The 27,349-nt window shown below is 43.0% G+C and overlaps 2 protein-coding genes across 7 annotated transcripts in view; one reads left to right on the forward strand and one right to left on the reverse strand.

The window, feature by feature from the left end:
- CHEK2 (checkpoint kinase 2) overlaps window positions 1-7,954 on the reverse strand; it is a gene marked incomplete at its 3' end in the record, with an annotated part of 41,690 nt that extends 33,736 nt beyond the window's left edge. The window contains exons 1-2 of the mRNA XM_082667928.1: window positions 7,794-7,954; window positions 6,292-6,619 (exon numbers count right to left, since the gene is read on the reverse strand). Coding sequence (XP_082524054.1) covers window positions 6,292-6,613 — 322 coding nt within the window. The 5' untranslated portion in view covers window positions 6,614-6,619; window positions 7,794-7,954. The remainder of the gene's footprint in view (window positions 1-6,291; window positions 6,620-7,793) is intronic.
- Window positions 7,955-9,085: 1,131 nt separating this feature from the next.
- Window positions 9,086-23,102, forward strand: HSCB (HscB mitochondrial iron-sulfur cluster cochaperone). Of its 6 annotated transcripts, XM_082668408.1 has the most exons (6): window positions 9,086-9,383; window positions 10,485-10,581; window positions 10,924-11,013; window positions 11,638-11,782; window positions 14,912-14,959; window positions 22,965-23,102. In XM_082668408.1, exons 1-6 carry the CDS (start codon window positions 9,148-9,150, stop codon window positions 23,054-23,056), a joined length of 708 nt encoding a protein of 235 aa, XP_082524534.1. In that variant the 5' UTR covers window positions 9,086-9,147; the 3' UTR covers window positions 23,057-23,102. The 6 variants fall into 6 exon arrangements, with proteins under 6 accessions (XP_082524534.1, XP_082524535.1, XP_082524536.1 ...); XM_082668409.1 differs by lacking the exon at window positions 10,924-11,013; XM_082668412.1 differs by lacking the exon at window positions 10,485-10,581 and having other exon boundaries at window positions 9,266-9,383; window positions 10,924-11,018.
- The last annotated feature ends 4,247 nt before the right edge of the window (window positions 23,103-27,349 follow it).

Genomic DNA, 27,349 nt, shown 5'->3' on the forward strand with positions numbered 1-27,349 from the left:
CATTCCAATAGAAGAATGTCTAAGATACATTGTTAAACATAAACAACAGGTTACAACCAGTGTGTGGTAAATTACAGTTGGTATAAATAATAAAGGGGGGAAAAGAACACATAGATACTTAGTTGCTTATATGTGCACCAAATATTTCTGGAAGGCTACATAAGAAATCAGCAATCCTGGGAGGTAGTTGGGGGAAAGACAGAAATTGGATGAAGGCCTTGCACCTGTTTTCAATTTTGCACCTAATGCAAATATAACCTCTTCAAAAAGTTAAATTAATCGCTTAAAGAGTTTGCAGTCTGGTTGGGAGACAAACAGGGAAGCAACAACAATACAGCAGGTAGACTCTCGACGGAAAGCACAGATGCAAGGCTGTGGCAACTCTGCCTGGGACTATCAAAAAGGCTTCATGAGGCAAGACAGGAAGGATAGATTGAACAGCCCTTTGGAAGGCAACATGGCAGTACCCATTACAAGGTAAAGCCATGCCCATTCTATGATCCAGCAACTCAACACAGGCTCTACCCTAGAGAGACATTTGTCCAAATGACCAAGGAGACAAGGACATTCATTGCAGTCTTGCTTGCAGGAATAAACACTGGCAACAACCTAAGCATCTATTAACAGGGAAAGGTATAAATGAACCATGGTATTTCTACTAGAAACCAGGAGCTTCTGGGACAGTTGAGAAGGAAAGGCATGGAGATTTTATCAGGACACCAACAGTCCAGGGAGGATGGACAGAGAGTGGAAGGGGAGGCTGCCCATGGAAGAGCCTGCTCTGACCTTGGCTCATTAGAGGAGCCCTCAGGAAAGATGTGTGGAGGAGGGCAGGGACAGCAAGGCAGGAGGCAAAGGGACCAAAACTCTCAGTGAGGCAATTAGGAGTAAGAACCCCAGGAAGATGGGCCCCTTCTCCTAGTAGTGAAGAATGGGGCACAGTTGAGATGGTGACAGGAGAGAGGAACATCACAAACAAGACAAGGATGTCTGCTCTTAAAACTTCTATTCTGGGGCTTCCCTAGTGGCGCAGTGATTGAGAGTCCGCCTGCCGATGCAGGGGACACGGGTTCGTGCCCCAGTCTGGGAAGATCCCACATGCCGCGGAGCGGCTGGGCCCGTGAGCCATGGCCGCTGAGCCTGCGCGTCCGGAGCCTGTGCTCCGCAATGGGAGAGGCCACAACAGTGAGAGGCCCGCATACCACAAAAAAAAAAAAAAACCACTTCTATTCCATGTAAGAGATTCAAGCCAGGACAGTTAACAGAGGGAGGGAGAGGGAGATGAAAAGCCAAGGCATCCATATTGGAAAGGAAGAAGCAAATCTATCTAATCCTATTCACAAACGACATAATCTTATATGTAGAAAATCCTAAGGAACCCACTAAAAAAGATTAGCCCAAATAAACAAGTTCAGCAACATTACAGGATACAAGATCAATATTCAAAAACCACTTGTATTTCTACACACTAGCAATGGACAACCTAAAATGAAATTAAGAAAATAATTCCATTTACAATAGCATAAAAAGAATAAAATACTTGGGAATAAATTTAACAAAAGAAGAGCGAATCTTATACTCTAAAAGCTACAAAACATTGTTGGAAAAAATTTGAAAGACCTATGTAAATGTGCATGGATTGGAAGACTTAATGTTGTTAAGATGGCAAAACTCCCATACTATACACAATTCCTATCAAAATCCCAGCTGCCTTCTTTGCAGAAATTAACAAGCTCAAACTAAAATTCCTATAAAAAAGCAAGGACCCGGAATAGCAAAACAATCTTGAAAATGAAGTACAAAGGGCTTACTTATATTTTGCAGTTTCAAAACTTACTACAGGACTTCCCTGGTGGCACAGTGGTCAAGAATCCACCTGCCAATGCAGTGGACACAGGTTCAAGCCCTGATCCAGGAAGATCCCACATGCTGTGAAGCACTAAGCCCATGTGCCACAACTACTGAGCCTGCACTCTAGAGCCCACGAGCCACAACTACTGAGCCCGTGTGCCACAGTTACTGAAGCCCACGTGCCTAGAGCCTGTGCTCCGCAACAAGAGAAGCTACCACAATGAGAAGCACGCGATGAAGAGTAGCAATGAAGAGTAGCCCCCACTCACTGCAACTAGAGAAAGCCCACGCGCAGCAACAAAGACCCAATGCAGCCAAAAATAAATAAATAAATAAAAATTTAAAAACTTACTACAAAGCTATCATAATCAAGACAGTGTGGGGGCTTCCCTGATGGCGCAGTGGTTGAGAATCTGCCTGCTAATGCAGGGGACACGGGTTTGAGCCCTGGTGTGGGAGGATCCCACATGCTGCGGAGCAACTAGGCCCATGAGCCACAACTACTGAGCCTGCGCGTCTGGAGCTTGTGCTCCACAACGAGAGAGGCTGCGAGAGTGAGAGGCCTGCGCACCGCAATGAAGAGTGGACCCCGCTTGCCACAACTAGAGAAAGCCCTCGCATAGAAACGAAGATCCAACACAGCAAAAATAAATTAATTAATTAATAAACTCCTACCCTCAACATCTAAAAAAAAAAAAAGATTAAAAAAAAAAGACTGTGGTACTAGTGAAAGGTTAGGCATACAGATCAATGGAAAAAAATTAAGAGACAGAAAATAAATCACATTTACAGTCAACTGATTTTCAACAAGGTGCCAACACAATTCATTGGGGAAAAAATAGTCTTTTCAAATGGTGCTAGGACAAGTGGATATCTACATGTAAAATAATCTAGTTGGAACTTACCTCACACCATATGCAAAAAGCAACTAAAAGAGAATCAAAGATTAATTGCAGGAACTAAAACTATAAGAAGAAAAAATGGTGATAAGGCTTCGTAACCTTGGGTTAAGCAATTCTGTCTAGATATGACCCCAAAGCACAAGAAACGAAAGAAAAAATATAAAAATTGGACATAATTAAAATTTAAAATGTGTGTGAATCAAAGAACATCATCAAGAAAGTGAAAAGAAGTGAATGGGGGAAAACATTTGCAAAACACATATCTAGTAAGGGATTTATATCTACCATATAAAAAAGGACACTTACAACTCAATAATAAGACAAACAATCCAATTTTAAAATGAGCAAAGATGGGGATATATGTTTATGTATAGCTGATTCACTTTGTTATAAAGCAGAAACTAACACACCACTGTAAAGCAATTGTACTCCAATAAAGATTTTTAAAGAAGTAAAATAAAAATGAGCAAAGGATATGAATAGACATTTCTCCAAATACATAAAAATGACCAATAAGCACATGAAAAGATGTTTAACATCATTAGAGCCATCAGGGAAATGTAAAACAAAATCACAATGAGATACCACTTCACACCTACTACGATGATGAAAATCAAAAGACAGATATTAAGTGGTGGTGAAATGTGGAGAAATTAGAACCCTCATACATTAGTAGTGGGAATATGGAATAGTGCAGCTGCTGTGGAAAACAGTTTGGTGGTTTCTTAAAAACTTAAACATGTTATCCAGCAATTCCACTCCTAGGCACTAAATACCCCCCAAAAAATTGAAAACAGAGACTCAAACAGATACTTGTCACAAATATTCATAGCAGCATTTTTCAAAATGGCCAAAAGGTCCAAATGTCCATCAACAGAAGGGATAAAGAAAATGTGATATATTTATACAATATTATTATTCAGATATATTATTCAGACATAAAAAGAAACAAAGTTCTGATACATGATACAACATGAATGAACTTTGAAAATATTATGCTACATGAAAGAAGCCAGATACAAAAGGACAAATATTATGATTTCACTTAAACAAAATATCTAGAATAGGTAAATTCAAAGACAGAGAAAATAGGTTAGAAATTACCAAAAGAACTCAATGGGGAAAGGATAATCTCTTCAATAAATGGTACTGGGAAAACTGAATAACCACATGCAGAAGAATGAAATTGGACCCCTATCTTACACCACTCACAAAAATTAATTTGAAATCGATTAAGGACTTAAAACAGAAGAAGTGAAACCGTAAAACTAGAAGAAAGCAAATGGTAATTATGTGATGTGAAGGAGGTGTTAGCTAAGGCTATGGTGGAGATCATTTTGCAATATATAAGTGTATCAAACTGTACACCTTAAACTTACACAATGTTATATATGTCACTTATATATGTCTCAGTAAAGCTAGGGGGGAAAAGAAATTACCAGAGGAAAAAACTTTGGAAATAGATAATGGTGATGGTTGCACAACATTGTGAAAGTACTAATGCCAATGGACTGCATACTTAATGGTTAAAATGACAAAATTTTATGTTATATATATTTTATCACAATGAAAAGAAGTAAACATTAAAAAATACTAAGGAATAAAGTTTTTAAAGTGCAAGACTTGTACCCTGAAAACTACAAAACACTGTTGAAAGAAATTAAAGAAGACCTAAATAAATGAAAGCTACCCCATGTTCACAGATTGGAAGACTTAATACAGTTAAGATGGGAATATTACCCATATTGATCTACAGATTTAATTCCAGCTGCCTTCTTTGCAGGAAGTGACAAGCTTATCTTAAAATTCCTATGGAAAAGTAAAGAACCATAGTAGTCAAAATAATCTTGAAAAAGAACAAATCAGGACTCACTCTAGATTTCAAAATTTACTACAAAGCTACAGTAATCAAGATTTTGTGGTACTAGCATAAGGACAGACACATAGATCCATGGAACAGAACTGAAAATCCAGAATTAAACCCCACATTTATGGTCAAATGATCTTTAATGAGGGTGTCAAGACCATTCAAGGGGGAAAGAGTAGTCTCTTCAAGAAATAGTGCTCGGGGGGCTTCCCTGGTGGCGCAATGGTTAAGAATCCACCTGCCAATGCAGGGGACACGGGTTCGAACCATAGCCCGGGAAGATCCCATATGCCGCGGAGCAGCTAAGCCCGTGCACCACAACTACTGAGCCTGCGCTCTACAGCCTGCGAGCCACAACTACTGAGCCCGCACTCCAGAGCCCACGTGCTACAACTACTGAAGCCCTCATGCCTAGAGCCCATGCTCCACAACAAGAGAAGCCACCGTGATGAGAAGCCCATGCACCACAACGAGGAGTAGCCACCACTCACCACAACTAGAGAAAGCCCACGTGCAGCAACAAAGACCCAACACAGCCAAAAATAAATAAATTTATAAAAAAGAAAAAAGAAAGAAATAGTGCTCGGACAACTGTACATTCCCATGCCAAAGGATGAATTTGGACAATACCTCATATCATGTACAAAAATCAACTCAAAAGGGATAAGAGCTAAAACTGTAAATTATTTAGAAGAAAAGATAGGTGTGAATCAATAACAAATAATAACAATAAAATATTATAGCTTCTCTTTATTGAGCAATTACTTTATGCTGGTCTCCCTAACAAGCTCTTTGTGAATGTAATCTTAAGTTTAAAGGAGATACACCCAACTTCACCCTAACTCACCATTTCTGTGTCCCACTCACCATACATCAGCCCTAAGCCTAGCTTAAATATATAGCTTAAATGAGTAAAAATTAGCTTCAAATGCTTACTTCTAAATTTAAAGTTGTATGTATGAATATTGCTATATTATTTCTCCATTTTTTACTGTTTTTTCCAAGTCATCAAAGTTGCACGTGACATAAAAGGGAAGGGTGAGTGACAAGATACAAAATGGTACATTAGCCATTCATTTCTTTACATTATTATTTTCTATTCCATTAATGTCAAGTTCTTTTTTTTTTTTTTGTAATAAAGAGGTCATTTTAATTCAAAACAGAGGAAAAATGCTACTTAAAACATACCGAGAGCAAAGCCTTACTGTTGGAACCAGGTGTCAGAGAGGATGAGTATATTTAAACAGCAAGGTTGGCTATTTTGAGATAAAAATAAGTAACAGGGAGTCAACAAATAACCTTCCCCATTCTGAAACTGTAAAACTGATTCTCTGAAACTGCTGCACCACCAGCAGGAGTTAAGTGGTGAAGTTTCTGTGATTAGATGACAAATGTTTGCAAGCTTGCATGAATCAGCGTTTTTCTAGGGAAAAGATCCACAACCCTCTTCAGATGGACAACACATGGCAGACGCCCAATTAATGTTTGTCGAAAGTACAAATGAAGGGGCTCTACAGCAAGTAAGAGCCCGTGCACAACCCAAAACTGCTTCCTTGGTTCCATCTTTCATCACCTTCAAACTCCAGAATCATTCCAGGAGTGTCTTGAGCTGTCTGTTGCAACAACTTTCTAAAACTGTTTTTCTGAACAAAATATTACAAAGGGTCTTACCGAGATTAGAGAATCCATCCTGAAGGGCCCATAATCGAGCCCAAGGGGCAGGGACAGGCTCCTCGGGTTCTTGGTCCTCGGGAATAGAATAGAGTTCCTGCGTAGACACTGTGTCTAAGGAGCTCAGCGTACCCGAGCTGGAGTGAGAGGACTGGCTGGACGTGGGCACCGTGCTGGTGGAGGAGCTGGACGTGCCCTGGGACTGTGAAGAGGAGCCATGTGGCTGTGAGGAGGGACCGTGGGACTGCGAGAAGCCACCTTGGGACTGTGAGGAGGCACTGCCATGGGGCTGATGACACTCCACATCCGTCTCCCGAGACATCACCACCTCAAAAATAAGTGTCCAACAGTAAGGTGAATTTCAAGGAACAAGACATCGTAAAGGTCAAGAGTAAAGGATGGGTATATTACAACAGCCAAAAAAAAAAAAGATCCAGGATACGCATGCTCTGCAAAAATTAAAATTCTAGGGCTTCCCTGGTGGCGCAGTGGTTAGGAGTCCGCCTGCCGATGCAGGGGACACAGGTTCGTGCCCCGGTCCGCGAGGATCCCACATGCCGCGAAGCAGCTGGGCCCGTGAGCCATGGCCGCTGAGCCTGCGCGTCCGGAGCCTGTGCTCCGCGGCGGGAGAGGCCACAACAGTGAGAGGCCCACGTACCGCAAAAAAAAAAAATTAAAATTCTAAGAGTTTAGACCTATCATTCTTCTGGGCTGAGCTTTTCATCACATCATTTTCACCTGATAAGTTTTTGTGTGACAGCCACAACCACAGAGGACAGAAACAAATTATTTGAAGGCTGTAAACAAGTAAAAAGCAATGAAACTGAATTGGGGAGGGCGAGAGACTCATAACAGCTTACACTCATCCAATTTTTTAAAATTAAAAATGGAACCTAAAATGTATTCGTTAATACAATCAACACTACACTTAAACTTCATATGTATTTTTGAAAAAGAAAGAAAGGGAAGAGTCAGGTGGTTTGGCATAGACTAAGAGAAACTCTACAGAAATTCGCTGCATCACCCCAGGGGTGGCTATTTTATACATAAAATGTCACTGTTGCCCCCTCTTCCCCAAACCAGCTCCTGGAGGGTAGGACCCAAGTTCATTCTAGATTCCTTTGACTCCAAACTAAGAGCTGGGCCACTTAAAGAGGCGAAACACAAAGACTGCTCTAAACAACTCCACCTAGCCCTTTGTGATGCTAATTAACTATGGGGCTCACCTTTTCAGCATCCTAAATGGCCTCCCAGCCCAACAGAAGCCTGAAGAAAACCAAGATGAGACACAGAAGACCATACCAGAGGTTCCCACCCCAGCTTTATAATTAATTTGATAGACAGTTAAACTCCAATAACAGAACCTACAGTAAAGTCAAAGTAACTTTCTATCCCTAACTTTAAATCCCTAATCTGATTAAAAAAAAAAAAAAAAAGTGCTTTCTCTCCTGAATCCCACACTCAGGCTACCCCTCAAGGATAATATAGTAAACATGACTCACACTGATTATTGCATTTACACAGCTTTCCAGATGCAAAGGTCCTGATGAGTTTTCCTGAAAGCACACCAGGGAGGTAGGTGTTGCCAGAGCTAGGTCCGCCACTTCAGGACCTGCTGCTCTAATACCACCTCAGCCGAGCTGTGTCCTCCTGCAGCTTCTTGAGCAAGACTTCTCTGCCCTGAAAACTGGCAAAAGACAGTGTGTCAAAAGGTAGCTGCTATCATCGTTCATGATAAGAAGGGTCCACCAGGCCAGGACTACATTGGCCTCTGCCATGAGGAAAAAGCATAGTGGAGAGGTTATAAGCAAACAGATCTGGAGTCGAGTCAGATGTCTAAGTCAACTCTTTGCACGACCTTTACGTAGATCGCAACCTCTCTGAACCCAGAAAAGTAGATAGAGCTTGCGAATCAAATGAGATGATGCATCAACGTTCCTCCCCCCACCCCTCGGTAATGCTTGATAATTGGGAATTCCAGGCCCAAAGAATCTTAAAGCAGGAAAAGGCCTTACAAGTGCAACACAGTTGTTTTTTTCCAATAGAGAAACTGAGTCCCAAGGAAGACTGGTGCCCTCCTACCCTACCCTCGCCACCCCATCCCCCACACTTCCTTAGGGACACTCGCAGAGCATCTTCCTACAGAAGTCGGTGTGTTTCCAGTTCCTGCAGCGCCTTGCAACTAAGAATGGGTTCTTAGTAAGCATTTTCCAGATTGAACCTAAATATGGAAATAATTACTAACACCTATAAAACTCTCTACAGAGCAACTTCGCTCTCATTTTGAAGGGGACAACTTTGTTCTTTCTTATCCTTTACGTCTGGGCCAGTTTCAGCTTTAAAGTTACAAGGGAAGTGACCTTCACCTCGAAATTTATCTACAAAGAAGGAAGAGAGTCGTCCACGCATTCCTCTGCCCCTTCCCAAGCTCAAACACAGTACAAAACGGAAGCTTAGGAAATTCAGCTCGCAAAAAGACCCTGAGGACAGGATTCGAACCCCTCAGTACCCAAGAGAAGTTCCCACTACGACTCACCGCGAGCCCACCTAGCACCGCACACTCTGAGCAGCCGTAGCCAGCGGAGTGGCGCTAAACCCGCTGATACAAACTCCACCCTCAGCCAATCAAAACACCCCTCCGCCCCCGCCGGACCAATGACAAACAGCGGATGTGGCGGCTCACATAGCCTCAATGCTTTCTGGGAGTTGTAGTTTAAAACGCAGAGCGGGACTCAAAATCCAGGTTTCCCCCGGGTAGTCCCGCCCCCTCAGCTTCCCGGCCAATCAGCAGCACCAGTCTGGTCGACCACTTTCTCTCCCCAACAGGTGACCGCGGGGAGGCCGGCCGCCAGCCAGATGTGGTGCGGAAGAACCAGGGCCTTGCTCCGGGTGTCGGGGTTATGGCCGACAGGGGTGCTCGGGAGGAGACCGCTAAACTGCAGTGCTGCGTCACTGGCGGGAAGCAACTCCCCCCGGTGTTGGAACTGCGGCGGCCTAGGGGGCCCCTTGCGGGGGGACCGGTTCTTCTGCCCTCAGTGCCGCGCGCTGCAGCCACCTGACCCCACGCGAGACTACTTCAGCCTCATGGACTGGTAAGGGAGGCGGTTTCGGGAAATGCGTCTGGGCGTGCGAGATGGAGGGCTGGTCAGGAAGGGAGGAGAAGGCGGGACCAGTTACATGGGTGGGCGGAGCCCTAGAGAACAGGGGCCGGGGGTGGGGCCTGGGAGAAGGTGGGTGGGATGTGTCGGGAGAGGAAACCGAGGGGCCGGACTGAGCGGCCAAGGTTTGTGGGATGACGACGAGAGTGGAGCGCGGACTGGTGGGGCGAGGAGTGTGATTAGGCGAAATTGAGGTTTGGAGCCTGCAATGGAGGGAGACTTGGGGGGCGGGATCTGAGAGAAGGAAGTTCAGAGGTGGGGCCTGAGGGAAGGGTGCTTGCGCGGCCCTTGGCGGATGGAGTCTTGAGGAATAGGTTCAGAAGGTTTAAAGTTGGGTTGAGACTTTTAAGAAAGAAATAATGAGGTGTTATCCAAAATGAGAGAGTAAGAGCAAAGAAAAACTTAATGCTATGGGCAGAGTCTAAGGGAAAAGTGAGAATTGGAAGGTCTGAGAAATAGATGTTTTTTCTGTTTACCTCCGAAGGTTGAGGAGCTTGGAGAGGTGGTGAAGTTGGGGCGAAGCTAAACTAATGAGATAGGGCACGCTCTGGGAATAGAAAGCGAAGAGGATTCGATTAAAATAAAGTGAGAGGTAGAGATGAAGGAACCTGGGCCTTAGAAAAATAGAGTGGGATTCAGGAATGCCTCTTCCCTTTAACTCTGGGCTCTGGCCCCACCAGTCACTGAGCATTTATGAAGGGTTGCAGTAACACTGCTCTTTACGTTGTTCAATCATACCAATCTTGTTCCCACTTCAAGGCCTTTGCATGTTCCCTGTGCCTGAATGACTCTTTCCTGTGATCTTCAGTTACTCCTCATCATCATTCAGGTCTCAGCTCAAATGTCATCTCTTTGTCCACCACATCTACCATTCTCTTATCCTATTCTGTTTTCCTTTGCAGTACCTACCACTTTTTGAAATAGCTCTGTCTATATGTTTATTGCGTCATCCCCCATGAGAACAGGAACCAGGCCCATACTATACAAATCTATAAACATTTGATGCATGAATTTCATCTCCTGATTTCCTTCCAGCAACCGCTCCTTCAGAGTTGACACTGCAAAGCTCCAGCATAGGTACCAGCAACTACAGCGTCTTATCCACCCAGATTTCTTCAGCCAGAGGTCTCAGGTAGCCTATTGGCCACCCATAATCACACCCAAACACGTGTGTACCCTGGGTGGGTGGCAGTGTCCTTATGGTTATCAAGGACAGAGCTGGACAGCCAGCTTCGCCCTGAGGTAGCCTGACCCCAGCCATCCAGATGCTGGACCTGTCTTACACTCAGAGCTTTTACCTGATTTCCCAGCAGAATTAGAACCCATCACCTGAAAATAAAAACAGCTTATCCCATACTGGTTCTCCTTTGGTCACTTCCTTATGTGCTTGCCCATCAGTATTTTATGAAACAGTTTGTGAATGTAAGATGGCCTATTTGCATGGTAATATGACTATCTTCATTTCCACTTACAGACTGAAAAGGATTTCTCAGAGAAGCATTCGACCCTTGTTAATGATGCCTATAAGACTCTTCTGGCCCCCCTGAGCAGGGGACTATACCTTGTAAGGTGATTTTCCCACCCTTCTATCATGACAGCCTGGTCCCATTGCTCTGTAGGACAGCTGCTCCCCTGTGTTCAACAGAAGAGTGCTTGAGACCCGAGCTAATCTAGGGACCCAACGATAATTAACCTCAAAGATACTATTACATGAGTATAGTTTTCTCTGAGTATGTCTGTAAATCTTACTTGCCCAATTGCCTTTTTTTTTTTTTTTTTTTTTTACCATTTTGTATAAATTTCGAGGATTAGATAGTGCTGGCTTTTAGGGAAGGGTAATTTTTGTTTTTTTGTGGGGGAGAAGTGAGCACCTTAGAATTTTAGGATTTAATAGAATTTTTACAAATATCTAATTCAACCTCCTTCCACTTTTTTCCCAAGTGGAAGAATGACTCCCCCAAGGTCACATAGTGCCAGGTAGCAGGGAGTGATCCCATCCCAGCACTCCTATCTCAGTCTAACTTTCCAGTACCCTACCCTCACACTTTCACTATTGAGACAGTTCAAGTTTTCCCTGTGAGTGGCATTCTGTTCTGAATGGTGAGGAGGATTTATGGTGAGGAGGATTTATGACTCTGGCCATAGTTTCTTGAATTAAACTTATTTTCCCTGCTTTATGCCCCAATAGCTAAAGCTCTGTGGAGTAGAGATTCCCGAAGGGACAGATTATGAAATGGACGGTCAATTCCTCATGGAAATAATGGAAATCAATGAAAAACTTGCAGAAGCTCAAGGTGAAACTGCCATGAAAGAGATGGAATCTATTGTCAGAGGTAAAAGATAAAATACCACCGACTGCATTTTATTGCTATTTTGAGTACATGTAGGGGTTAAGTGAAAAATGGATATAAAGACTACATATTGGCCTTCATAATGATTCAGGGAATTTTTTTTTTCTTGATTACGCTGAAACCCATTTTGTTTAGAGGTTAGGCTTGCAAAATTCCTAATTCTCTGGAAGGCGGACTTAAACCAAGAATGTAATAGTATTTTGCAGATTGCTGTGCTCCTTCCCACCCATGACATCCTTTGGATATCTCTGACAAGAAAAATAGGCCTCAGAAGTTCATGGGAATGCCCAAGGTCACACAGCAGATATAGCAGAGCAAAGTTTGAAACCTTGATCTTATGATCCCATATTGCTTTACTTTCCACTTTATTCCATAGTGTATCAGTCAGGGTTCTCCAGAGAAACAGAATCAGTAGTGTATGTGTATGTGGAGAGAGAGAAATTTATTTTAAGGAATGGCTCATGTGATTATGAGAGCTAGCAAGTTCAAAATATGTAGATAGACTAGCAGGCTGGAAGCTCAGGCAGGACTTCTATGTTAGTCATGAGGCAGAATTCCTTCCTTGGGAAACCTCAGTTTTTGCTTACTACCTTCAACTGATTGGATGAGGCCCACCTATGTTATGGAAGATAATCTCCTTAAAGTCAACTGACGGTAAATGTTAATCACATCTACAGAATACCTTCACAGCAACATCTAGACTAGTGTTTGATCAAACAATTGGGCACCACAGCCTAAACAAGCTGGCACATAAAATTAACCATGCCATATAGAAAAGGCTCCAGGTTTCTCATTCAAATTATGCAGATATGAACTTTCACAAATGTTATGGCATGCCTACTGTATCAGGCACTGTGCAGGACACCGCGGATACAGCAGTGAACAAGAAAGACATGGCCTGGGCCTTCTTGGAGTTTATATATTCCAACTCAGTGTGTCCCAAATGGAAGTCATGAGCATCTCTCTTCTGCTCCTCTGCTGATGTTCGCTTTCTAAGTGAATGACGCTCTGCGGTTGTACAAGTCCAAAACACCGAGGAGGTGTCCTTCACAACTTATTCTCCCTTACCCCCATAGACAGTCCATCACCGAGTCTTGAAAAGCTGACCTTCTAAATGTGTCTCAGATCCATCTATACATTTTCACTGCCACCACCCTGTCCCAAGCTACCATTCTCTCTCACCCAGACAACTGGAGTAACTCCACACTGGTCCGTCTCTACCTTCAATCTGATATATTCCTACCCTGTCACTTGTGTGATCTTTTTGAAACCCAAATCTAATCATATCACCCTTGGCCTTGCTTAAAAACTTTAAGTGGCTCCCCGCCCCCTGCCTCAGGTTAAAGAAACCTGCATGGCTTGGCCTCTGCTTCCTCCCATTTGCTCCTTCCACTCCAGCCACACAGATTGCTTCTAGTTCTTCATCTGTACCTTGTACCTCCCTACCCAGGGCATTTGCACATGCTGTTGCTTCTGCCCGAAACCCTCTTCTCCTCTACCCCATCTATTTAACTCTTCCTCCTTCAGATCTGGGGGCAATCCTCACTTCCTCAGAGAATCTGCAGACGACCTCTCTGTCTATACCTTTTGGTCGTGGGTACCCCTCCTTTGTAGGATTAATCACTGGTCTATGTGAGATTACTGGACCAATATCAGCCTCCTCTACTAGACCAGAAGTTCTACAGAGGCAGATTTTGTGTCTTCTTTTTGCTTCCCTCACATCCTTAGCACATGCAGTAGTACTTGGAGTATAATAGGGACTCAGGAAATATTTGTCAAGTGAGTGAATAAATAACAAACAAAGAAGTTAAAAGTAGTAAAATAGAAGTTGTGGTGGGGGAGCTGTCAGCTAGGGTTGTACCAGCAACATTAGGGCTGGGTGGTGTTGGGGAAAGAGAAACTCGGGATTTTTAGTCAGAAGGCCCAGCTGCACGGCTTTGGAAGGCAGAGGTTCATGAAGCTCTGGGTGAGGTGGACTTGGGTTCAGTCCCAACACTGCCACTGACTTTTTGTGTGACCTTCAGTGAAGTGACTTCACTCCTCTGAGCTTCAGTTTCCTCATCTGTAAAATGGAGATAATATTAGTACTGGTTGTTGCAACAATTAAGTTAAAGCATGTAAAACACTTGACACAGTGTCTGGCCCGTGGTAAGTTCCCAATAAATGGTGGGGGTTATTTCTAGCTCTATAGTTAACATCTCATTTTGAGCAGGTCACTGACCTTCATTTAGAGTAATTCCTAAATTTCCTTTTACCTGCTAAGGCCCAGGTAATGTGAACGTTCAAGCGCATGAGCTAGATAGTTTTGGGGTCAGGACTTCAGAGCCTCCAGACTCCTAATCCAGTGTTCTTTTGTCAACACCACGTTGCTACCTGAGAAGCGAGTTTGCAACCACTGGACCAGAAGTCAGTTGACTTGGGGTCTGCTCTTAGCTCCTCCACTCACCAACCATGTGACCATATATGTTCTCCCAGTACCTGTCATTGCTTACCATGGGGATATAATGTATTTGAAAGTGCTTTGAAAGCAGGCACCATATAAATGATTGATACTGTTTGTATCTGAAAAAGGCACTTATCATACAATTTTCCAATGAGGAGACAATAAAAATGTGAGGTAGCTGTCCTTTACTTCATCTGGCATCTTCTCACTTAAGGTACAATATGATCGAAATGTTTCATTTTCCTGAGAGGCTGTATAATTTGCTAGTAGTTGCCTGACACACTCTAATGCCCTGCTGATAGGCAAGTCCCGCTTGTTAATTTTCTCCTAGCTGAAATCTGGAAGACTCAGAGTGCCTTGTGGAGATAATCTAAGGCACTTCTTTGTCTTTTTTTTTTTTTTTTTTAATGCTTCTATAGCCATTTTATGAGCTTTGGTGATTGCCCCTCAGACCTTTCGTGGATAGAAAAACAGTGTAACTAAGATCAGCCAGAGCTGCACTAAACAGGAGCTGCCATCGTGGAACTGTAGAGACAGGTTATGAGGCCTTACCCTTGAATCCAAACTCCCTGCTCTGTTGTGTTCACAACAACAAGATGACAAAGCGTTGTCTTCATATTATGAGTCTATTTAAGTAGAAAAATTAAGATAATGTTTTTCTTTTTCAGCTAAACAGAAAGAATTGACTGACAATGTGAGCAGAGCTTTTGAAAAAGGTACTTCCTTCATTTCTTGACTTTCTTAAATATGGAAAGAAATTGTAAGCACTGAGGTATAACCATCCATTCATTAAGTAGCTATTATATGCCCATCCTATGACAGGTACATGGGAGCTATAAAATATAGATGAGTCTACATTTCTGCCTTCAAGGATTCACAGTCTTGCTAGAGAAACAAGGGGTGTGCCCAAACCAGTGATACGCCCATTGAAGATTAGATGAGAGAAAGTGCTCCCATTCCCCTTTAGCAAGTAGGAGAAGATAAGGTGAGGGATGTGGGCTGAAGACAACACAGGCAGGTTCTGAGGGCAAGGCTGCACAGTCAACATTTGGCAAAGCCCGCACACCCCTTTCTTCTGCAAAGCCCAGGAGGAGAATCCCATGGCCGAGCAGTGCCCAGATTGCAAATAGGGCGTGTTCATCCTTGTCCCCACTGCTCCTGGCTCTCAGGCTAAAGAGACTAGATCTATTTCTAGCTATTTTTAAGCAAGAACAGCCTTCCTCTCCATCCTGACTTGTGCCACTCCTTAAATAAGAGCTTAATAGCCCTTTGGCTTAGGGATCGTTTGACTACAGAAAGGAGAACGCAACTCATAATAGCCCAGATAAAAGGAGGTTACTCTAAGGAATCAGGTCTATCTCTCAGAATCCAAAGTCCCTGAGATGAGTATAGTATTGTGTGATAAGAGCTTTTCTAGAACAAGACCTGGGAACCAGAAAGCAGTCTGGAACCAAGACTGTGGTCCTGAACTTGGTGGCCTAGCTGACCACTCCATCCTTCTCCCCACCGCTATACACCAGTTCCGTCTGCTTCCTTATTGGTGTACAGTGCTCCAAACTGGCCCTGGATGACTCCTCAGTCCCCCTTGGTCTATTACCTCATAAGAACAAGGCCTTTTACCATCTGACTAGAGTCTTCTAGATCCAATCTAGATTCCTGGGAGGGGGGATTTGATTGCCCCAGTTTGAGTCAGATGTCCACTCCAGTCCGATCACTGAGGGCCAAGGAGATAAGCTTGCACAGTGTACTGCCTACTTTGTAGGGACTGTAGGAGTTTATTCTGAGAAGCAGGCAGAAGGTGGCGGGGAGGGAGGGGTGTCTCTAAAAAGATGGGTAGGAATATAGATTAATAGCAGAAAAGACAGGAAGCTGGCCCAACGTATCTGCCTGAAATCCATGTCCCCAGCCTACTGGTTAAGATGGTCAGATTATGTTCCACCAAGTTCCTGTTATACCTTTGTGGGCTTTTATTTTTTTAATTATAAAATACAATTTCTTAAAGAATGAATAGTACATAAGTACAATGGAAGAATAACAACAGAAGAAACACCCATGTCCCCACCACCCAGATTAAGAAATAGAAAAAAGGTGCTCAACATCACTAATCATTAGGGAAATGAAAATCAAAACCACAGTGAGATACCACCTCACACCTATAAAGATGGATGCTATTAAAAAAAAAAGAGAAAATAGCAAATGTGGGCAAGGATGTGGAGAAGTTGGGACCTTGGTGTACTGCTGGTGGGAATGTAAAATAGTGCACCCACTGTGGAAAACAGTATGGCAGTTCCTCAAAAAATTAAAAATAGAATTACGGTGCAATCCAGCAATTCCACTTCTGGGTGCACACCTAAAGAATTGACAGCAGGAACTCAGAGAGATGCACTGTCACAGATAAACAAAGCCAGATACTAGTTAACGTGGTAAGGACAGATTTGAATCAGTAATAACTATAGTGATAGGGAAAAGAGTCCAGCGTGAACTGAACTCAATTTCGATTTGTACAGAGATAACTGGGCATTTTAAAGGGAGAATGAGGGAGTAGGGCAGGGGTGCACAGGGGCTCAGTAGAATTGGGGAAGTGAAATATTACAAAAAGCGGGAAGAAGGAGTTGGTCCTATGAAACCCATCTGGGTTTGTTAATTGGCCCTTATGGAAGTTAGGCTCCCACCCTCCCACAGAGCCTGGAGACAGGGGCCCTATCATCAGGTGTTGACTGGAACAAACAGCAAGAAAGAGACAGAAGAGACCTTCTTTCCTCTGAGCGACATAAGTCCATTTCTCACTCAGTCTTTTGTTTATGAAGGACTAGCTGAGCCATCTGTTGAGGCCTGATAGTAGAGGATATTTGGGGGATGACATGAGCAAATGTGCATTTAATGAGGAGCATCTCTATGGAAACGAAAAGGAAAACAAAGGTCAATGTCTGGAGCCGACTATAACCCCAGTTTCTGAGTCCAGAGGACAGCCACCTGAGAAGACACTGACCGCTTAAGCGTCTTTAGGTGGTGGCATGAGGACAGCAGAGGCAGTCTGACGCATCTCCTGGCTTATAGTTTGAATGTTTGTGGTGATGGCAGAGACATCAGCATCCCAGTCATGGTTATTCCCCAGAGCACAGTATGGAAGGTGGGCGCTTTCTGAGTGGCCCGTGTACCAGCAGCTCCAGGCACAAAGGTTGCCCGTGATTCGTTGTGATGAGTTCTTTGAAGTTTCTATCAAGTCCTCCAGCTTCAGCTTGCAGGACTTTACCAGATCCTGGAGGAAAGGGGCAGCTATAAGACAACCTGAGTCCCACTGAGGATCTGGGCAGTCAGGTTTTAGTTCTTAGTGACAGTAAGTCAGGAGGGAGGGAGGAACATTGGAAACATTGGTTTGGAAAGTTGTAGCCAGATGTTGAAAGAAACTAGAAGAATTGAGGATTTGCTGAGGGCCGACAAAATGTGTAAGGATCCAGTTCAGTTTACAAGTAGATAATAAAACCTCAAAGACAATGAACAGGACAGGATTCTGATCACTCGCAAGGTTGTGTTATTCTTTTCCACTGAAACATAAAATTTCTCTCCACAATCACCCCCTCTTTTTAATCAAAAATAAAGTAACATTGTTCTTGTTTACAAAATAAATTTAGTTTCATGAAATTTGGCCTGATTATTTATTAAGTGCAGCAAGAATGGTAACTGACCATAAAGGCCTTTTTAAGTTTTCCTAATGGAACTTTTTACAGGCGTAACTGGTTTTATTGCACTTTGCAGATACTGCATTTTTTACGAATTGAAGGTTTGTAGCACTCCTGTGGTGTCAGATGATGGTTAGCATTTTTCTGCAATAAAATATTTTTAATTAAGGTATGTACATTGTTTCTTTAGACATAATGCTATTGTGCACTTAATAGACTATAGTACAGTATCAATACTTACATGCACTGGGAAACCAAAAAATTTGTGTGACTTGCTTTATTTCAACATTCACTTTGTTGCAGTGGTCTGGAACCCAGCCCCCAGTATCTCTGAGGTTTGCCTGTATCTCAGATTAGAATCTGCCTGGAATCTCAGATTAGACTTGAAAAACCTCTCTGCTAGGAAGTCAAGCCAAGATTTCTCCATCAGAATTCTTCACCTGCATTACCTATAGTTTAAGGTGAATTCCTGTCTTCCCAACGTCCCCCAAATATTCTAAGATTCATGGGCCTGCCGAGTGCCCTTAATCACCTGTAAGGCTGGGAACCCTGTAAACCAGATACCAGGCCAGTTTTTGCAATAGGGCTTTGAAAGCATTATCTCTATAAAATCAACCTTATTTCCTTAAAATTGATGACTTTATGCATCATTTTCAAATATGACATTCCCGTCAAAGCCTTATTTTTAATTATGTCCTATCACAAAGAGGACAGATTCTTACTGAAGCTATGCAAATAACTATATTGCCGTGAAAACAAGAATACTCAACAATAGTTTCTAACTTTTTGAGGGATCAGGCAGGGAGAAGGAGATGTTTTAATTTTGTTTACAAAAGTGTATAATTTACTAGATTGTTAATGAGTCATAGATAGCTTAAGAGAAAAGGAAAGGGGATTTCCTCATATTAGAAAATAGAACATTTAAAAGCCAGCAATAGTTCGAATAAAAAATTATAATCAACTTATCAGTTTACTCAATCCTATGTAGTTAATTTTGTTCTGCTTGATCTTGGGTTAGCAGTTTCATGAACCCATCAGCTTTTTCATTAGCATTTTGGAAATTCTGACTTGGTCGACTGATTTGAACTCAGTAATGTAAGCAATGCCATCAGAAGCCTGTATCACAGAGTACCTGGTACAGTACCTGTTTATTGATCACAAGTACTCTGGCTTATAGCTGGTTGTAAGAGCTTTTAGGAAAGCATCAGAGTAAGGTAACAACCATCCATGGATAGCAAAAGACTTAAAATGGCCATAGTTAAAGATCTGATGAGAGGTTATTATAAAAGTAACACAACTGAAAAGGAAATCTAGTTGTTTCTGTGACATATCACATTTTAAAATAATAACTGGGCGATAACATCTTTTTTTTTTTTAAACAGAAGAAATTTATTTTCTTACAGTTCTAGAGGCTGGAAGTCTGGGGTCAAGGTGCCAGCGTGGTTGGGCTCTGGTGAGAGCTCTCTTCTTGGCTTGCAGATGGTTACTTTCTTGTTGTGTCCTCACATAGCACAGAAAGAGAAAGAGAAAGAGGAAGAGGAGTAAGAGAGAAAAAGAGAGAGAGAGAGAGAGGAAAAAGCCCAGTTTTTTGTTTTGTTTTGTTTTTTGCGGTACACGGGCCTCTCACTGTTGTGGCCTCTCCCGTTGCGGAGCACAGGCTCCAGATGTGCAGGCTCGGCGGCCATGGCTCACAGGCCCAGCCGCTCTGCGGCATGTGGGATCTTCCCGGACCGGGACACGAACCCATGTCCCCTGCATCAGCAGGCGGACTCTCAACCACTGCGCCACCAGGGAAGCCCTGGGCGATAACATCTTACCAGGATATATCATGGATAATGAGGGCATTGACAAATTCTAAGAACTTTGTACAATTTCTGAAATAATAACATTTAACCCATATAAAAATAACCTAGGGAAGGTTAAGTATCTTTTCTTTGACACTGCTTCCATTGTAATTTAATATATCAAACAAACCTACTCAGTTTAACATTTCTCTTTTTACAAGGTGAGAGAACAAATCCTTTGAGGTTTTCCAGGGGACCTCTCAGAAACTTCAAAGTCAGTTCAAAATCAAGAAGACTTTATTGGGCTTCCCTGGTAGTGCAGTGGTTGAGAGTCCGCCTGTCGATGCAGGGGACACGGGTTTGTGCCCCGGTCCAGGAAGATCCCACACGCTGCAGAGCAGCTAGGCCCGTGAGCCATGGCCGCTGAGCCTGCACGTTCGGAGCCTGTGCTCCGCAACGGGAGAGGCCACAGCAGTGAGAGGCCCGCGTACCGCAAAAAAAAAAAAAAGTATGCTTGCGTTATATTTAATGTTAACAACTCTGAAGACATATCCATTTTATTAAACCAAGAACATCACACTAGTTTTATTTACCAAAGATTTACCCAAATTACATGGAATTGAAAACATTTGAGTTGGTTCTTATATTTCTGGAAGTTTTAGGAAGATTTAATTTATGTAAGTACTCATTTCTCTCTAAGCAAATTAGGATACAGTTCCTTCAGAGGATTTTATAAATTAATTTCATAATACCATCTGAAGGTAGGGAAATATATGTTTATGTATATGTATAGATATATAAATATACAGACAGATGCAAATAGATCTTACAGGTTTCATTAAAAAATTCTGCCATGAGTCAGGCACAAATAAGATAATATAAAATTCACTTTATGTGAGGTGATGGATGTTAACTAAACTTTTTGTGGTAATCATTTTGCAATATGTACATATATCAAATCATGTTATACACCTAAAACTAATATGACTTTATGTCAATGATATCTCAGTAAAACTGGGAAATTAAAGAAAAAAATTTAAACTCTCTAGTTTATATGGGTAGTTCTCATTTTTGCTCTATTTTATATATTTATCTGAATTGAGTTTCTGGCAGATGGAGCAAGTTTTAAAAGTTGCCTGCTCAACGTGAGTTGTAGAGGTTTTTTAAAGGTTTTTTTGGTTTGGTTGTTTGTTTTTTTGTTTTGGGGTGGGGTTTTTTTGCCCTGATATATAATCTTAGTGGAGTCTGTGGACTAAATATCTGTTTCCAGTTAGCTTTTTTTTTTCTTTTCAGCTTCAGGTGGTTGCTTTTGGAGGTACCTGAGTCCCTTGCAAGCCCCTGATGGGGACAGGAGGCCCAAAAGTCCAGTGCTTGTAGGGAGTTGGGGGGCGGGAGTGGGAAGGGAAAGGTCTGGTAGGATGGACAGAGGGACTGAGGAGGTAGGGGCTTGAGGGGGGCATATCAAAGGATGCGAGAGAAGGGAATATGGAAGGTGGTGAGAGGAGGGAGGAGGAGGCGAGAGGTCTTAAAGGAGCCAGTGTGGGGAATCTTAAGTCTCTCAAAGAAGCCAGAGAAATTCCAATTTTTCCTATGTACAGGTAGACCACAGAGGTACTGCGGGTTTGGTTCCAGACCACCACAAGAAAGTAAATATTGCAATAAAACAAGTCACATGAATTTTTTTTTTCCCTGCATGTCAAAGTTTGTTTACACTAATTGTAGTCTATTAAGTGTGCAGTAGCATTATGTCTAATAAAACCAATTAATTAAAAAATACTTTATTGCTAAAAATTGCTAACCATGCTCTGAGCCCTCAGTGAGTCATAATCTTTTAACCATAGCAACATCAAAGATCACTGATGACAGATCACCAGAACAAATATAATAATAATGAAAGTTTGAAAAATTGGGAGAATTACCAAAGTCTGACACAGGGACACGAAGTGAGCAAATGCTGTTGGGGAAATGTTATACATAGACTTGCTCAACGCAGGGTTGCCACAAACCTTCAATTTGTAAAAAACGCAGTATCTGCAAAGCGTGATAAAACAAGATCTGCCTATAAAGTGACAGCAGCAAGAAAAGAGGTAGATCAAGCACCATGGTGACACGCAGTCAGTAGAAGTTCAAGAAGGAGGAGGACTGACAAGTTCCCATGGGAGGAGCAGGGTCAAATAGAACATAGAGGCCTCTCAAGGAGCCAGGAAAAAGAAAATGTCCAGCCCGGGAGTCAATCCCCACTCAAAACGAGGAGCTGGGGCTTCCCTGGTGGCGCAGTGGTTGAGAGTCTGCCTGCCGTTGCAGGGGACACGGGTTCGTGCCCCGGTCCGGGAAGATCCCACATGCTGTGCAGCGGCTGGGCCCGTTAGCCATGGCCGCTGAGCCTGCGCGTCCGGTGCCTGTGCTCCGCAACAGGAGAGGCCACGATAGTGAGAGGCCCACATACAGCCAAAAAACAAACAAAAAAAAAACGACCACTGCCTTCAAGCCCCTGGTAGGCCCTTTGTAATTGTATTCCCCTTCCCTGGTAGCAACTATTCTCCTGAATTTTTGTACTAACCATTCCCTTGCTTTTCTTGGTAGTTTTAACCATATATGAATATAACGGTGTATTATGTTATTACACATAAATCTAAGGGTTTCTCAACCTTGGTACTACCAACATTTTGGGCCAGATAATTCTTTGTCATGGGGGGCTGTCCTGTACACTGTAGGCTGTTTGGCAGCACCTCTGGCCTCTGCCCACTAGATGTCAGTGCCACCTCCCCAGGGTGACAACCAAAAACGTCTCCAGACATTGCCAAACATCCCCACAGGCGAGAAATCACCCACAATCAAGAACCACGGGTCTAAGGGCATCTTTCCAGAACCTGCCAGCCTCCTGGGGGCAGCTCTGTATCACAGCACCTGGCACAGAGGAAGCACCAGGTGCTTCCACATCCTCGTCAGGGTTAGACCACTGTGTATGATAGGGGAAAACTCTTAAAACACAACTTAGTTATTGGGTATTGCCCTGAAGAAGAAGAGCAGCTTCTCATTTAAAGTCTGAATCCTGTGAAGAAGCATGCTTTTGCTCCCTTTGGTTAAGCCCTTTATCCCCTGAACAATCCAGATGTTTTCTCTTTCTCAAATCTACTGAGTAATTGATCAGCCTTCCAGAGCCCAGGGCTCAGCTTTGATCCAGCTGCCTTGGATAATAGAGTGATTTTATTCTTGCTTGAAATGAAGCCTCGCATTAATGTCTCTCTTTATTTCAGATGATTTTGAAAAAGCCAAGGAACTTTTAACAAAGATGAGATACTTTTCAAACATTGAAGAAAAGATTAAGTTAAAGAAGATTCCCCTCTAATCGTTGCTAATTTTAAAGTTTTAAAAATAAAGTTCTTATCTATTTCTTTTCTGGACTCTGCTGATTCAGAGTAGAGGTGTTTCAACCGCTTTGACCATCTTTCTTTTCTTTCTTTCTTTTTTTTTTGGCTATGTTGGGTCTTCGTTGCTGTGCGTGGGCTTTTCTCTAGTTGCAGTGAGCAGGGTCTACTCTTCGTTGGCGGTGCGCGGGCTTCTCTTTGTCATGGCTTCTCTTGTTGCTGAGCACGGGCTCTAGGCACGCTGGCTCAGTAGTTGTGGCTTACGGGCTCTAGAGCTCAGGCTCAGTAGTTGTGGCACACAGGCTTAGTTGCTCCGCGGCATGCGATATCTTCCCAGGCCAGGGCTTGAACCCGTGTCCCTTGCATTGGCAGGCAGATTGTTAACCACTGCGCCACCAGGGAAGCCCGCTTTGACCATATTAGTTAAACCTGTGGCTCAAGCATTAGTGGACTGCAAAGCTTGTCATGTCAGCAGAAGCACAGCCCAGCCAGGGTTTGAGTGATCGGTTCTTCATGGGATACTTGATATACCATGTTCCTCATCTAGGCCTGTGCATAAGGAGGTGGAAATAAGGCCAACTCGAGGCCCTCGAGGGGAGGGGAGTTTTTCTGCAAAGGGCCAGTAGTAAATATTTTAGGCTTTGTGGGCCATACCGCCTCTGTTGCAAATAAACTCTGCCCTTGTAGCACGTTATTTACTAAGCAGGCAGTAAGCTAGATTTGACATGGGTTTGCCACCCTCTGCTGTAGAACCACATCTTCCTTCCAATGGCATGACGTTCACAAATAAAAGTCTTGTTAGTGTGTCCTTCAAGGAATTCTGTTTGGCAACCATGCAAAGCTGCCTTAGGGTCTCTTTGGTCTACACTTAAATACATAAATGCATTTTATCTACATGAAATATAGATAATATTATCAAGAATTAGTCTGGGAACTTCCCTGGTGGTCCAGTGGTTAAGAATCCACCCACCAATGCAGGGGACACAGGTTCGATCCCTGGTCGGGGAACTAAGATCCCACAAGCCGCGGGGCAACTAAGTCTGCATGCCACAACGAAAGATCCCGTGTGCCTGTAACTAAGACCCAATACAGCCAAAAATAAAAGTTAGTTTTAAAAAGTTAGTAACTGTTTTAAAAAAAATGAATTAGTCTGGTATTAAACACTAACCACATGTTCAGCTCCACCTTGGTGGAGTGGAGCATTTTTAATTTATTTCTGAACAGCTGCTCTCCTGTCACCGGAAGCAGCTTCCCTTCCCTTTTTGGATCTTTGGAAATTCAGTTGGAAGTTCTTGATTCAATTCCAGAAGAAAAAAAAAATTTTTTTAAGTCTCTGGATCAAGGAAGATTAAAATAGAAAATTCCTATTAAAAATTCTGAGAAACAGCATTCAAATTCTTAGAGAGAATTGCTTGTTTATAAGTGAAAAAATTCAGGGTTCTGAACCAAGCTTTAAATACTACTCCTAGAGCTTTGCATCGTCCCTTGTCATTGTCTAAGAATTTATATCTTGTGAATCCTGATCCAGTTATACTCAGTTAACATTTCAGGATTTATGGATCTTCTGAAGGCAGATGAACCACAGCAGCTGTCTGGCTTAATGGTACTGGGGAATATCAGTACAATCTCCAGCCCCCTCACAGTTTACAAGAAGAGCGAGTTACTTGTCTGAACACACACAGGGAGTCCTTTAAGTAAATAATTACAAAGCAAGCAAATGTCCTGATTACTTTGGGTGCTTCTGAAAAGAAGGAGAAAATGAAAGTAGTGTTTGAAATATGCCTGTAGACATTCTTCCATCCTTCGGAACAAAGATCAAAACCGAAACAATCTGACCACAAAAAGAAATCAGATAAACAAATTTGCTTCAAACAACATCTTTGGAGGAACTTCAAAGAAACTTTCCCTTACCTGTTGCCATCGGCTGGAAAGGCCACTGGACCTCCCAGCAAACCATTTCTTTTATTTTTCTTTTTCTTTTTGGCCGCACAGCGCGGCATGTGGGATCTTAGTTGCTAGACCAGGGATCGAACCCATACCCCCTGCATTGGAAGCATGGAGTCTTAACCACTGGACCGCCAAGGAAGTCCTGAGCAAACATTTCTGATTGGGGGAATAAATTTAAAAGACTTTATTTCTGAGACATGGCTTCTGAGTCAGTGGAATTACTTATTTTTCCCCTCTCTTCCAAATTCTTTCCCTTTTAGTCTAAACTCCAAGGTTAGCTGGACTTCTAAATCCAGGAGCCCTTTCAAGTGTTCCCTGACAAAGCCCTACGGGAGGGATGCTTCTAGACCTCTGAAAGGTTAGCAGCCCTATTTGGGTTAAAGTTTCTGACTGAGTTAAGGAAATTAAGCACCTACCTCCTAACCACACATCGTTCTTAATATGGCATCAGAACAAGTCGGAAGTTTTGACTAATTTGTGACTGCTCCAGTGTCAAATAGGCCTGGTGTAGGGACTGAATGTGTCCCCCTCAAAATTCATATGTTGAATCCCTAACCTCCAGTGTGGCTGTATTTGGAGATGGTGCCTCTAGGGAAGTAATTAAGGATAAATGAGGTTGTAAACGTGAAGCCCTGGTATTATAGATTAGTGTCCTTATAAGAAAAGACACCCTTGCTCAGTCTTCCCACACTCATGCACCAGGGAAAGGCCCTTTGAGAAAGCCAGGGAGACACCTACCATCTACAAACCAGGAAGAGACTCCTCAACGGATAGTGAAACTGACCCTGACAGCACCTTGATCTTGGACTTCCAGCCTCCAGACTGTGAGAAAATTAATTTATGTTGTTTAAGCCACCCAATCTGTGGTATTTTGTTACGGCAGCCTGAGCAGACTACTATACCTGGAGTTTTTTGTTTATTTGTTTGTTTATTTTATTTATTTTATTTTTGACTGCGTTGGGTCTTCATTGCTGCACACGGGCTTTTCTCTGGTTGCAGTGAGCGGGGGCTATTCTTCATTGCAGTGCGCGGGCTTCTCATTGTGATGGCTTCTCTTGTTGCGGAGCACGGGCTCTAGGTGTGTGGGCTTCAGTAGTTGTGGCATGCAGGCTCCATAGTTGTGGCACACGGGCTTAGTTGCTCCGCGGCATGTGGGATATTCATGGACCAGGGCTCAAACCTGTGTCCCCTGCGTTGGCAGGCGGATTCTTAACCACTGTGCCACCAGGGAAGCCCCTACACCTGGTTTTGAATTACAGCTCTGCCACTAATCTGCTATAAGTCCATGATTGTGCTAAGCTTCATTTCCTCATCTTTAAAATGGTGATAATAGTAACACGCTCACAGGGTCATTGTGAAGATTAAATGGAATAAATTATGCAAATTGTTTAGCCCAGTGCATGGCACATAAGCACTCAAATGTGATTTTTTAAATGGTAATGACTACTTTTGTTTTTATTTTGGCAACAAAGTCATGCCTTTTACTGCAGAGTAAATATTCCCCTTTCAACAAAGTTTCAAGCACCTACTTTGTGTAAGAGAATGCTCTAACCTGAGAGAGTAACACAGAACAGTGAGATGCTTCCTGTCTATTTGGGGAGAAGACTTTTACACCAATAACCAAAACAATGATAAAAGTTCCCATTTGCTGTGCACTAACTGTATGCCAGGCACTATGGGCAGTACTTTGCATGATTCCATCAAAGTAAACCCAATTCCACCAAAGTAAACCCAATTCTTCATTTTACAGATGAAGAAGCAAGCTCCCAGAAGGTAAGAGAGTCAAGAGCAGGGATTCAAACCCAGGCCTTGTCTGCAAAGCCTCTGCTCTTAGGGAGGCTGAACCGGCCAAGATTAAGTACCAGCCAAGGGGACTAAACAATCTTTACAAGAGGGGCCATTTACCTGGGCCTGCTCCATGCCAAGCCAAAGCAGGATTTGATCCAAATCTCTGTTTCCAAAGTTTGCACATACAGCTTCACTGGGCACAGGGAAACATCACTCCCAGATGTGGTAACCAGGGAAGAAGTCTTCAGGGAAGAGGGGAAGTGGCATCCAGACAAGCAGAGAGAGCCTGTCAGGTGTCCCCAAGACCACCCCCAGTTTCAACGACTCAAGGGGAGAGCCCACAGGACAGGGTACATAGTCCTACTCATGGCTATGATTTATTACAACAAAAGGACACAAAGTTAAATCAACAAAGAGAAAAGGCACATGGGGTGAAGTCTGACGGAAACCAGGCACAAGTTTCCAAGGCTCCTTTCCCTAGTGGAATCACAGAGAACACACTTAATTCCCCGGCAACAAGTTGTGACAACACGTGAGAA

Source organism: Grampus griseus (assembly GCF_964374135.1).
Source record: "Grampus griseus genome assembly, chromosome: 12".
In the NCBI taxonomy this organism is placed as follows: Eukaryota; Metazoa; Chordata; class Mammalia; order Artiodactyla; family Delphinidae; genus Grampus; species Grampus griseus.